The sequence below is a fragment of the Atractosteus spatula genome, chromosome 5, assembly GCF_055471065.1.
Source record: "Atractosteus spatula isolate fAtrSpa1 chromosome 5, fAtrSpa1.hap1, whole genome shotgun sequence".
Classification (NCBI taxonomy): domain Eukaryota; kingdom Metazoa; phylum Chordata; class Actinopteri; order Semionotiformes; family Lepisosteidae; genus Atractosteus; species Atractosteus spatula.
Window position 1 is genome coordinate 58018209 of NC_142710.1, and position 14587 is coordinate 58032795.

At 37.9% G+C, this 14587-nt stretch overlaps 1 protein-coding gene across 2 annotated transcripts in view; it reads right to left on the reverse strand.

Annotated features, from left to right (window-relative positions):
* dag1 (dystroglycan 1) overlaps positions 1-14587 on the reverse strand; it is a 41681-nt gene that overhangs the window by 16724 nt on the left and 10370 nt on the right. For both annotated transcript variants that reach the window (XM_088915647.1, XM_088915646.1), the window contains exon 2: positions 2963-3438. In XM_088915647.1, coding sequence (XP_088771773.1) covers positions 2963-3274 — 312 coding nt within the window. In that variant the 5' untranslated portion in view covers positions 3275-3438. The remainder of the gene's footprint in view (positions 1-2962; positions 3439-14587) is intronic.

A 14587-nucleotide genomic window follows, 5' to 3' on the forward strand; every position in this document is an offset into this window, starting at 1 on the left:
CTATTTTATAACTTTAACACAAAGAAAACTAGGTCAGAGAGTTTTTGCTCCAACATGCAGCTCAACCATCCAGCAGTACACGAGGTGACAATCAGGCCATAAAAGAAATGTGTGAAAAACTAAAACAGGTCAAGAGAATACTTATATAAAAAAAGCTGCATAGCCAAATTCCTTTAGTGTGAGTGGAGTGTGGCAAAAATAATTAGTTTTAAAATATTTTAGAGGAACAGCTGTACCTACTTTTCTCTTGCAGAAAAAGAAAATGTATTTGCAATGTTTGGGCATAGCTGTCAAGAGAGATTTACCAAACATGTCAAAAAGGTTCATGGTTTCGACTAAAAGAAACATTTGACAAGGCAGAAATAAATGTACAGCTATAAATTTACATGGGGAGTGTTTGAGACATCTTGCCATTCGAGAGGAAGACTGCACATCTGTCTGTGGGGGTCGCGGCAGACAAAGAGCAGGAATGTGCTGGAGTCATGCATTTTCATCAGCTGGCACATACTTTCAAACCTCCATCTGCTGAGAAACACCTCAAGCCTGTGGTATGGGAGCCCACACAAGCATTCACACAAAATTATTCGGGGCATTCAGGTCACAGTCTTCCATTCATTCTAGAAAACTATGCACGCCGAAAAGAAAACACAGTGCATCACTAGCTGAACCCAATTCAGCTCTATCCATCGATGCCTAATCTTGTAAACTTCTGGTTGCAAAGAATCAATTGTGAGGCAAGCTCTAAATCAACTTGTCCTTTGAGCAAAACAGCCAGGCATTAATGACTACTCGTTTTGGAAAGCTGGTCCATTGTGACCACCACATTTGTGGAAATACCTTTTTTTCTAGTCAGTATTGAAAATCTGGAAAAAATAATGAAATAGTTATTGTTTCACAGGTTCTGATCCTCTAATACAGCAACCACCTCAAAAAGCAAGCTGATAAGATAAAAAAAAACTGAGTTCCTGTTATTTTTATAGAAATGAACTGTACATGACCACAATAGGAAATACGTAGTCTCTTGAAAAAAAGAAATACATGCTTCAGACAGCCACAAATAACTGCAAATAAGACGAGAGCTACGCAGCTGAATCTGCAATCACACAGTCTAAGCACTGATGGCCTCAGGAGGCATTTGTTACATATGTTCTGGTTTGTCCACAGACAACTTTTGAATTCAGTCTCCTTCACTCTAACCCGTTAACTGAGAAGCCTTAACATTTGTTAATGACAGATAATGTTAGCATATTTTTACAAATCAGAATTATTTGGAGCACATCTCACATGTGCTCCAGGATGACAACTAGCATTTCTAGCAGAGGCCAGGCTAGGTCTCATCTTGGAGCACATGTTAGGGAGACAGATACAAACTGCTGTAATGCAATAGATTTACTGTCTGGTCAAAATGTACTCAACTGCTCCTTTCTCTGCATAGCTCTTTCTAGAATGCTTGATGAGAATATATTGGCAACGCTGATAGAACAAAGAACTGAGAACTGTATGATCTTATTGTACCATTAAGATTTACAGAACAGTCAGAGACACTTAAGTAGCCTTAAGTGAGTTAAATAATTAATCCATCTTAAACATACTACACACAATTTTTCCCCCTTACTGATCGGCATAAGATACCTGGTGAATAGAAACCTTGTACGGTACAGAAATTAATTCGTAATTTAGCTATAAAAGTGATACTTAATTTCATTACTATTGCCCTCTAAAAGTGAAATAACCATCACCTCCCTCCAATAATGACTAAACATCCTTATGTTACTCTATATTACACAGTCTTTGTAATGGTCAGGATCAAAACCCACAGCTCTAAGGGACAGGAGACATGGGCAACATCCTCTGAATTCTCTTTTACTGCAAAACAGCATAGCGGGACAAATTCAAAGCGTTTCCCTCCAGTGAAAATTTCACCTGCTTTCCAAAAATATTTATGCTGTCTCTTGCTAGATTTGTACCTTTGAACACTGACAGGTCCCCATCAGAAAAAGCTTTGAGAACTACCTTGTCAATGCAGCACTGCAGCACACTTTGATATCAAGATACAGTTCAGAGTATAGGAAGTGGCAGTTTGTTATTAAATACTCTGACATGCTGGGCTTTAATCTCAACCAGTATTCACCAGAAATTTGCAAAAGACTTGGAAGAAAATTCTATACTATGAGTAGAGTACCATACTTCCAATGTTTATTTCTTATAATGCAACATCCCTTTGAACTTACTGTTGACTGGTTGGGTTTTCAGTTAAAAAAAACTGCAGTCTAATCTCTAAATGTTAAAAATACTTTTTGTTTAAACATCTTAGCTCCGAAAGCCACATAAGCCACTCAAGCAGTTTACAGGTGACACTGGCCACTAAGCCCAATTAGATTAACTCGCATTATAGTCCAGTGTTTCTGCACAAACTTCAGACCTGTCCAAAACCAGTTGGCATTCACCTAACCTCTTAGCTCACATGTAAAGGAGTCTTTTACTGTGTAACCTAAAAAATATGCATCTAGCTGCACACTGAAGAAATGTATAAGATCAATTAGTTGACAACTATGTGGAATATATAAAGCATTCAATTAATACCATAGCATTTCTAGTTCCCTGATATTTCAATAACAATGCTACTGAAGACAGTATAATAATAAATCACTATCTGCAGTGAGTTGGTATCATGAAACAAATGCTTCCCACAAAGAAAAGGAACACATTTTCGATCTAATCTTCAAATTGGGTACTTTGGAATTTGCCAATCCATCCAATTGTCATCATCGCAACATCACATTCTTTTTCAGTATTTAATTTGTACATTGTAGCTCAAGATCCTCTTCAAATTTATACACGGGCGCATATGTTGTTTGCTTTTGCAAAAATTTCAAAACTAGGCTCTTTATTTTAATAGACTGCAGGTGTAGTGGAGGTTGAGGGGAATCCCCAATCATTAAAGAAAAGAAAATGTCCTCACCTTTACCATATTGGCATCCGTGGTTTCTATGGGAACCTTCATCTGAAATACCCTGCCCACGACTGCAGATGAGTCTGGGATACCAGCAGGTTGCACTACCCCTGCAGTGGCCATCTCTTGTATGTCTGTGAGCACTGATGACTGCATGGAAGCTTCCAACTGGTTCCTCAAGTCCTGTACCACCTCCATTTGTCCATTGGGCCAGCTGCCATGGACAACAACTGCCAACAGTGCCAGTATTAGAAAGGAAGTCCTGCCATTAGCCAAGAGAAAGACCCCAGACTTCGTGCACTCTCTTAGTTTATTGCGCATTTTGTCTCTCTCTCACAACAGAACAGACCAAACTGAGGGACAGCATGCACTGTCACTGCTGGGCTGATCCTTTTCTCTGTTTTCGCTCTCTGTTCCTCTCTTTCACTCTGCTTCCGAGCTTTGCAGCCTCACAGTCCCATTGTAGTTCTCCGTCAATTAAGCTCCTGTAAAAAACAGAAGAAAAAAACAGGTTTTAAAAATACAAATACTGGAAAAAGAGTAGTTGGGAGATTAACCTATAAAAAACATACCAAGCACCAGGTTTTAATTAGAATTCGAAACAATTTTAATTCTCCAATACTGCTGTTCAAATCGCAGATAGATGTGAACTGCAGTGTCTGACACAATCAGGTTAAGTATAAAACAGAAAACAAAGCAATATGCCTCTGGTTTTTGTTGTGCCTGTACTTTTTAAAAACAATGTTAAAATCTAAGATACACACAGGCATGCTAACATTCCTACTTAAGTAAATAAATGCATATGCCACTTGATTTAAAGAAAACAAAAACCAAGGCTAATGTAAAATAATTCAATTCATCTGCATCTTAAGGCTTCCCACACCCCGCGGCTTCACAGCTTTCAGAAGCAATACAGCAAAATGCCATGCATTGTCATTTTATTTGTGCTTCACGCGCAACAGGTGCGGTGGTCTAATCCACTGGGTATTCTCATGCAAGCAATTTAAACAACAAAACTCCTCCTGACTTCTTTCAGTTCTCTGATCCATCACCACAAACCCCTAAACAACTCTCCCCCCGAGACTCAAAAGAACCACTGATGCTCTCCATTAAGACAGGGTCAATAAACTGCTGTTAAAACCCATCAGCAAAGCCTTCAAGATGAGGGTTTCAGGATGAATACAAGTTTTTCATTGTGTTTTGTGTTGGAAAGCTAATCATGGGCATTATTTATTCAAACCTTTCATGGAAACTTTTTTAAATGTGCTTTGTGCAAAGGGAGAGTGGGGAAAGGGGAATTAGGAATGGGGGGGATAAACAAGATATAATTACCCAGAGGCCTTGTGTCTGGCTAGAGTTCAGGATGGGGGTTGAGCAGAATGGGAAAAGGTTGAGTCTCACGCTCTTGCCGATGTCCTACACCACAGGGGTGAAGACTTCTTAACTCTTGTGGCAGAATTTAAGAACTGTAGCAGATTATGATCCCAAAAATCCAAACTGCCTAGTGATCTAGTCTCCCTTCTAAAAGTCTGCTGTTTAACAAAGAGTACAATCAAATAATTATTCTGTTCACTGCACGAGACGAGTCGAGCCTGGTGCTGCGAAGACAGCCAGAGTGGCGTTTTAAAATGAATCCATCCGAGCCCTCCCAATCCAGAAAGATTTGATATGAAAAGCAATGAACTGGGATGCACATCAAGACGTTTTTTAGCAGTGCAAGAGGCAGCTGCCCCAGAAACATGAAATAATGCTGAGTAAAGATGAACGCAATCATGTAACACTAACAGACATTTGTATAAGGCAGTTGTCCAGCTACAAAACTAGAAAACAAAAGAAATACTATGGTTACCAAGACACACAAAGCAAAAGCAGTTAAAACTATGAATATTTATGAACGTAATGAGTATTTGGGCCAGCTCTCTAGGCATCCTTATAGATTTTGCTCAGATGCCTTCATAAGAAAAGGTCACAAATCTGATTGGAGACAAGCCACAGGTCACTTGGCTTGGTCACAGGTTTTAATTAAATGCTCCTGGGAGGGGGATTCTACTATATTGACCTACTCAGACCTGCAACACTGTTCCCAAAGCTGTGATGGTGTACAGAAATTTGGCATAGGTGAACGCAACTAAGTATGGGAACTCTGAGGGGTAAAAAAAAAGGTCTAAAGTATTTTTTCTGTTACAGTCAAGCCCACTGGACATTGCTGAAACTAAAAATCCATTGTTTTTTTTTAAAAACTGCTCATCTACCTGCCATAATATTCAATTGAATATTCTAATCTATCGAACTAGACCAATCTGATAAGTGATCCAGAGAGTTACTATGGATATGATTATTGCAGATAAGAAACAGATCCCTTACTGGTACAGACTCCAAGAAAATGGAGAATAAATCTGAAAATTACAAGTACATGTTACAGGTAGCCTGTCTTTAAATAACTAAGCAATCAGCCTCTACAAGTGCTCCAATTTAATTGATGCACAGACCCGCAAAAAAACAAAAATCTGTGTGCCTTTCACCATACAAAGCAAGAACTATTCACAGAGGAGCAGTAGCCACCAAGCTCTGATCGATCACAGGAAGATCCAGTCCAATCAGTACAAGACCAATTATTGTACTAATTATCATACAGCAAAGGTGAATATTTCAGCAATATTTATGCATTATGCTTAAAAATCTACTCTGTACTGTGGGTCTTTTCAGAGAAACAGAACTTCCGAAGCGAGCTAATGGTGTTTATTGAAGTAGCTCAGGTGGGTAGCTGCGTCAGCATGTGTAGGCTGCAAAGGAACAAGTAAAAGTTTTATTCCGTGCTGAAAAGAGAAGAAAGAAAACACAACGTTTCGGCCGTGGAGCCTTCTTCAGGTGCACACGTGTTTATGTAAACAATAGCACAGGATGTGTTAATGTCAGTACTGAAGAAGTTACTTTTGCACAATGAGATTAAGATGTCACCAGACGTTGGGCAGTGTTGTTACTGATTTAGTTGGGGGAGGGGGTACCTAATTTCCTGCAAGGGATGGAGTAAATGAGTCTTTGGCCTAAAAGTCTGAAATAGAAACTTGTTTGTAACAGTTCACTGGTGAGAAGAATACAGTTTCCCATGGTACCATGGAAACAGCCTTTATACTGCATACACTGGGGATTTGGCCATAGGACTTGACTGTCACAACGCCGGTACAGACCGTCTGTGACTGCACCAGAGCTGCAAACTTCAATATTCAGGTAACTGCTGCACTGAGTTCTTGCAGCCTCCGAAATAATTATGTTAATGCTAACCCATCTTTGTGAAGACAAAATTTTAATCCCTGAATGAAAATGTTTTCAAAATATGTGTATTACTCACATGGCACAATGGTATCTTTCCTGTTCCAGTGCAAAGAAAAATAACTTGATTTTACAGCTTACATTTCTGCCTACATTTCACTTTACATCTGTCTTGCTTAGGGCAATCTTCATATTTCTCAGTGCATCAAAATGCGCAACAAGATTTAAGGCACATTTAAAGCACTGTAGCAGCTTGTCAGGCTTCAAAAAATTACTTTTTTCCTATTTACTACATTTGCATTTCAAAAAGGGAAATAGTATCAATCTTGTCATTTAACATTGGTTACTCAACATTAAAAAGGCGACCTCAGCAAAAACGATAAATTAATCAGATTATATGTAAACCACCATAGATATAAAATGTGCAACACTTCTTTAATACAGAAAAAGTCTATTTTAATTCCCTTCACTTGAAGGAATAATATCCAAGTAATAAATCCATCACCAAAAAAGGCTAATTTATCAATAAAACATGTCAGGAGTAGAGGTTTCCTAGATTTTTTTTAAAAAAGCTTTCAGTTCCAAGAATTTAAGGATATGAATTCACACATTTAAGGTATGTAGCCTCTGCTGTAGAAAGGACTTCAAATATTGGTGACTTTCAAATGCCAAAGAAACCATAAATAAATAAAATTAATTTCAAGCCCCACCATTTATTCTTTTGACAAGGTTTTTGACCCTGAAAAACAAATAGGCCTTTGCTATGCATATGCACTGTGGCCCAATTTGAGTAATGATACTGAAAGAAATGTTCTGTAAACGGATGGTACATATTGCCACTGCCTACTCCCATGTATTTGGAGCAAACAAGGCAAAGCAACAGCTGAGCAAATTCCAAATTTCCTGCTGCATTCCTGAACCCTCCTACACAGTTTCATTTTCTGAAATAAATTCACCCGTAACTCCCACAATCTGAATTATAGTTTTGAAGCATGCTTTTAATAGTCTAAATTCAACATCAATTCATGACTTACAGGTCACACAAAGCACGCAAGAGCTAATGCTTCTCTTTTTGTTTCCTAAATGGGGAAGCTAAATATGCAACTGCAGTACTTGGGGAATTTTATGAGTAATAAAACATTGGATTTTGGCACCGGAACAATTATTCAGACTAAAATACAGCAAACAGTTGGAAGTGTGATCACATTAAACCGCCTTAAGTCCATCTCTGTTTTGTATGTGTTCAACCCTATGCCTAATTTACTGATAAACAAATAATCTTAATTGGAATACTTCAAAACAGATTTATAACTGCAAATGAACTTCATTGGTAATGGCTTTATTATGAAAAGGTATCATATGTACTGTGAGTGGTCTGTGCAATAAACACTAATTCTGTTTCATTTCTACCTAGAAAGAGACTGCATTAAAAACAGAAAAGGAACCAACAGGCAAAAAGGTCATAGTCTTTATTAAGCATAAGTGCCTATCAATGGATCACTTTGGCAGGAAGGTTAAGGCTCAGTGATATGGAGCAGCAGCAGAAACATCATTTACAGCTGCAACAAACTCACAAAGGTATCAGGAAAATGTTTCCTTTAAGAGCAAGTGCACTGACATTTCATTGAAGAGACATGGCATATATTCATTACGCTGAATAACTCTCCGAGTTAACAAGGTTTATCTGCATGGTCACTACTGGAAGCAATACAAACAGTACATGTGCAATACATTATTTGCATCAGATGGCAAGTGTGGTCATGTGGGAATCTGTCCCTTTCCTCCCATACTGCTTGGACAAATATGAGATCAAGCCCTCGATGCTATACATTACCCCAGCTGATCCCACAGATGTTGAACAGGGTTCAAAATGCAGAAACTAGGCAATCCACGGTATAATCACTGTGTTATCTTGCAAGTAAATGTTTCTTACACAAGCATTGCAAGGACGTGTTGCCCTGCTGGAACATTGTCAGGATGAGCCAGCAGGAAAGGCAGCAAAGTGAGGTCCAAGGACTTGATCAATGTAGAACAGTAAGTCAGGTATTCATCAATCACTACAAGGAGTTCTGTAGTGACTAGACACTCCTTCTCAGACCATCACACTTGAACCTCCCCATTGATTGTTCTGCTGTGCAGAATTAGCATATTGTTCCACAACATCTGTGCTACACTCACTGACGTCCATCAGGATAGTCTATACAAAAACCTTGATTCAGAACAAAACAAGATGTGGCTCCACTGCTGTTGAGTACGCCTGAGGTTAGACAATCCTTCAAATCGCCAATAGCTTGAGGGCACTGCTCTCTCAAAAACCAGGGCTTATTGGCTCTAATGTTTTTCTTGACTTTCATCAGGTTAAACTGCATCAACACTTAAGCCTTATCAACACTTATCACATTTTGCACTGATGAGGTGATGGAAATCTGAAATCTGTTTCATTTTTCCCCAAACACATGCATAAAGTGTGTTTATCCTGAGCGTATATCAGTTAATCCTCTGTAATAATCACCAGTCTAATAAACGATTTGCATGTCTATCCTCTGCTTTTTCATAAACAGTTTTTATATTGGTCTACAAAATGAACTCAAATATATATTTTTTACAGCAAGAATTATTTGTTCAGTAACCTTAGAAGAAATATCTCAATTGTTCAATCAAGTAACAGTTTGGATAATTTATCATTTAAGGTACAGGGTGTAATACAGGGAACAAACGTAATTCAATAGAAAGGTTATTCATTGGTAAGTAAAAATGATCACTTAGACAAGAACTAAGGTGTGTGGTTTTTAACTGTTTTAGCTGGTTAAAAAAAAAAAGATTCTGTAGGATGCAGCACAGGCTTTTAACCTGGGAGGTGAAGGATGTTAAACATGTAATTTACAGCAGTTTTGGTATTATTTAACAGAAAGCAGGCTCTATGACCAAGCTCCAGACATTGACAGCTATGCAAGAATCCCTGGGTTGACCAAGGCGTTGGGAGATGGAAGACTCATTGGTCATTGGGAACAGGGATACTGTGTAGCACCTTTCCCAACAGCTGTTTACTATAAATGGAAACTAGATTACCCTTCTGTGAATGCAGAACAACTCACAGAGACAGGTCAAATGAGTACCTCACACGTGGAGATTACACAAATAACCTCCAGTGAACAGCTCTAGTGAGTGGTGACAAATTTTGTCAGCCCTTCCCACAAAGTATTACAAACCTTAGTTATAATTGTGCCTCCCAAAAACATTTTTGTTGTTGTTGTTTAGCAGCACAGATTGCCATTTCGGCTTTCCTTGCCAATTCTATTTTTCGTCTTGTGTTTATAATGAAATTTTAATGACTTGACGATTTGAGGACATCAATAGTAGCTCAGTACAGTATGTGGCTAAAATTGGCAGAACTGTTATCTTTCACTAGAAATCCAGTGCCTGCAGTAAGTCAATGTGATTTTATGTGCTTTGAGTGAGTGGGTCAATCTTGAGAGGAGGAGAGTTTTAAACAGTGCAGTATAAATTTAGTGCCAGTTTTGCTCTTTAGAGGATCCATAAATAACTCCAGCCCAGTGATATACTAGCAAGAGGCAGTGGAAAATGCTAGTCAGCCTGTCGACTCGCAACCTTGAAATCTGAAACTAAACTTCCTGATGAGTATAGAAGCTGCCCGTTTCTACACGCCCTGGAAAAGTTTATTGGAACTCAGTGAAAAATACTACTTTGGTACTGGGGCGTGGTGTCTATTTTAATACCACATACAAAGAATGCCACAAGACTGTACTGTAGAACCTTTTACTGCTCAGGCGGCTTTATCAAAAGAAACCTACATCCTTAATTACAGAGATTACCTGATGTAATCTTTTAAGACTGTATAAGGAAAGTTTAATAAGTTGTGGAAATTAAACTGCAGGAAACAAAAGTGAAATTGCATGACTGCTTTCTTTAATAACATGAAAAGTGTGGCAATTTGGATTGCATTCACTGAGCAGCCACTTATTTCCGAAATTTACAGCTGCAAAAAGTTGTTGCAGCACGTAGACCTGCCTTCGTAATTATGTTGTGACAGGGCCGATATAAAATTGTAAAGGAAAAACATAATCTCGGTTACCTACAATTTTCCACATTTTAAAATAGTTGTTTCTAAAATTAGAAACATACCAGTCATGCTTTGCTTCACTGTCTACTGGACACTTAAAAGGAAGATGTGTATAGTGATAAGGTTCACAGAAATTAAGACCTGGCTTTAGACAAAGTGCAAAGTGATTTGACAGCAAGCTAAAAATTCCTACTGTCAATATGTCAATACATAGTTATTGATAGGGCTGGGCGATATGGCCAAAAACATTATCACGAAAAAAATTTTCATATCAGTCGATATCGATAATTATCACGATAAATGTCAAATCATTATTTCTTTCAAGTTTAAAGGCAGATTTTTTCTCTTGAGTAAAAGTTGAAGAAACCAGACAGTTAATTGGTAAATTAAACAACTTTTTATTTTAAGAACACAACAAACACTTGCCAAACAGCAGAAACATTAAACAAATCTGTTAGCTGCCTGGTCTGCAACATGCACGCGCACTCGCTCAGTATTTTGTGCGCATGCGCATGTCATGCGCAAAGCATAAACATATATATCGAACATTTATCGAACTTTTGTTAAAATTATATCGAGGAAAATTATATCGCGATAATTATCGTTATCGAATTATCGCCCAGCTCTAGTTATTAGGCTTCAAAATCATTTTTAGCAAAACCCCACCCCTTTCTAAAACGAAAGAAATTCTATATTAAACACATTCCTGCTTTGCAAAGCGATTATTCAAATGAAAAAGTAAAAAAAAAATACTGTAGTTCATTGTTTTTTTCTTTATAAACTGTGGAAGGCAAGTGACCTGAAATGTTCACAGCTTTGTGATGTGTTCTCTTTAATTATATCCACTGAGTTCTCACACGATAGCAGCAGACATGTAAAACTCTGAAGGATACAGGAGGCAGATGAAAAAACATAACCAATACTGAAATGATCAAAACAGTGAGGGTGTTTTGTTCTATCAACGATGCGTTGTTCACTTCCATTACTAAAGCTAATAAAAACTACAATACAAAATGGTTTGAAACATTAAAGAGTATGAAGACCAAGACCAAAGCATGTAAAAAATAAAATACAAGCAAGGACATTATTGCTTGTGTTTCATTGTCTTTTGATTTTTAGGGGACGTAGTATTTCAATGTCATCAGACAGTAAATGGGCAGGTTGTTACAGGGTAACCAAAGGTAGGGCCACTGATAAACTTAACGTTTTTATGGTAGTTTCTGAACACCTTGTAAAATAAACTTGATCACAGCGCAAACCGACCTATAGCACACAAGCAAGCTTTACAGGGACAGGCAAGATTCAAAATATACTGCGTTGCCATTTAAGTCATGCGTCCTGGATATTTTATGACAGGTACCTTATTTTAAGTAAATTGTGCATAGAGAGGAGGTAAAATATGAATGTTTTTGCTTTTCTGTTTCATCATAATCCAGTGGCTGGAACTTGTAAAACCTAATAAATAAGCAAGGCAAGTTAATTGTTTTTTCTTCTTCCGCTTATTAGAAGTATTAATGTCCCCTATCTTAAAGACCATTGTTGCTGCAGACCCCAACCCCAAAAAAATATACTATGCTACTGGGAGGCTGACAAGACAGCTGACTGCAGTTGGCAGGCGTGATGCTGACAGCTGCCAGGCCAGGACTGTCTCAGCAGGAACACTGTCCCTTCAGCACCACCCCCTCACCCGCACACCAACCCCAGCAATCAACAATGACACCTCCATTGTGCTAACTAATCCACTCCTTTACCCTATACATCTCTGCTAACTCCATCCTATAGCAGTTAATGCACACAAACTGAAAGGCCCAGTTAGCACAAAAGTGGAGAAGTGTTTGTGGGTTAAAAATGTGATTTGGAATCAAACAGTCCTCCCTAACATTAAATTAAAATTACTTTTTTAAAAAGTAATCCAAATGTTAGATCTGTGTAATTGCAGTGCTATATAGCAACAATTGCAGTAAACGTGTACACAACGTAGGTTTTCCCCAATCAAACTCACTTACGCCAGCAGCATAATCCAAGACAGACACTGATTTAGAAGTCATACAAGATCTTAAAAGGGCAGTTTTGTACTCCTGTTCTTGTCAACACCTTTTTCATAACCACCAAGCAAAGATACTTTCCTGATTAAAACACATTGTACACACAGTACACCGCACACAGATGAATGTACAATGATGTACTGTATAACCCTTGGCCTCCAAGCTTTAGCCTCCAACTCTCACTGTGTTTTTATCAGAAGCCAGGTTATAAATATACCCTTCTCTCCTCTTCCCAGGCCCTTTATCCAAACAGAACACGTGGACCAAAATAGTACGACTAAGAACAAACAAAATAGGCAAGGTACTGAAGACGTCTGTCTCAGACTTATCGTAATCGCAATAAAGCAAAATAACCACAGTGCAGTGATCTCTACAGCACTGGTAAAACTATAAAGATGTCCAAAACATTTCACACAAAGCAAAGCATTTTCTAATATCCCGCTCTTACATAACATCACATCTCAAAGAGATAAAAAGCCAATACATTTAACTGGAAATGTAGAAGAAAAAATACCCTTTGTCATCAGTTAAAACAGATATTCCCTGGTATTTTGCAGAATTATTGATCTAAATTATCTTTATATTTCTACGGTGCTTTTTAAACTATGAACAAAAAATGCAAAATAAATATATGAAATACTCTTAAGCTTTAAAACGTCTTCTACCTCTGAAACTTCTGAAAGCATACACTTTTTGAAGCTTGGGACATGGAAAATATTGATCCATTTTTGAAGTTTTAAAGGGCAGTCAATATGATCAATTGCTCTAACAAAAAACACTGCAGCAGTAATGATGAGAACAAAATTATAGATCATTAAAAGCATCTCCAGAACTATTGATGAGATGCAAAACATTAAAAAAAGTGCTTTGCAAACTGATCCATAAAAAGATTAGATGACCCACACGGCTATGCTTTTGGGTTTATATTAACCAAAATTTGCACTCATGGTGATGTACATTATCCTCCCTTAATCTGGTTTACGATTTAAAGTAAGTGGTAAATGGCTATAATGACCGAGATGCTGAAGAATAAATTGAAGCAGTTGAAACTACTGACTAGAAAAGGGTCTGTGTGTCTTGAGTTGAAGACATCAAGCTGAAGAGCAGGAGGGCAGGGGGCAGACTTTGTCTTCAGCCAAAAGTGATGGGAGGAGAGTGCTAATCTCCAGGCAAGAGAGAAAGTACCAGGTGGCCTTTGGTTACAAGATGCAACAGGTTGAACAAGGGAGTCATCTTACATGTTTTACTGGCTCTCAACAAGTAACGTCTCCATAAAATAAACCAGTTGTTGGGATCTAAAAGAGAAATGCAAATGTTTGTCTAAGTGTGTAAAACAAACACAAAAAGTAGAGCTATGGTGAAGTGTTAGATAAAAAACAATTTACTTCAAAGGGCAAGGAAGTTTGTTTGAAACTAAAAAAAAGTATACAGTCTCTTTAAAACTGAAAGACCAACTAGTCTTTAGTTGTTGAAAAAGCACCTAATTTCACGGACGACGAATGAAACTCAATAAGTGTACACTTGCTTAAAAAATACCTGCTGGATTCATCTAATATTGTTGAGAACAAAGAGTTAAGAATTTTTCTCTGCATACAGGAGCAGCACATTTGAGTTTATAGCATTTCATGCATAACCACTTACTTTTCCTTGTGATTTATGACAATACATAACTAAGGCTATGATTTTGACACAGGAGTTCATGATGAGATAGCCATGAATTCCTGAAAATTTCAATTAATGATATGAGTTGAGAAAAGGATCTTATTTCCTTCCAAATATATTGTACAATTGTCAGAAAACATTTTTGCTTAGCCAATAAGATTCTTTGCAACTTAACAATTAAGTGTGTAAAGACTGCTTCAATGTGTGAGACAGTGCCAAGAACAGCGAGGAGCAAAGTGATGAATACTACTGCCAAGGAAAGAAGTAAGAGATACCCAAATTAATTTCCATTTCATGAAAGTGGCGGATTGATGGTCTCTACCGCATATAATGTTCCCATAGATTACAAGAGAAAAGTAAGCTGCTACAAACGGAGTGCTTTGCGCAAACACAAGGTCTTGTATTGGCTGAGGACAAGAACACCAAAGCACAAATGATCGCAAGCAAGCAGATTACTGGAGAGGCCGAACGACAGATGCATCACAAGACAACCGTTTACTGGCTCACCGAAACTAACATTCCACTACTTGCCCAAGGGTCTCAGCTTATGAAAGCTATCTGGAAAGCACACTGAAA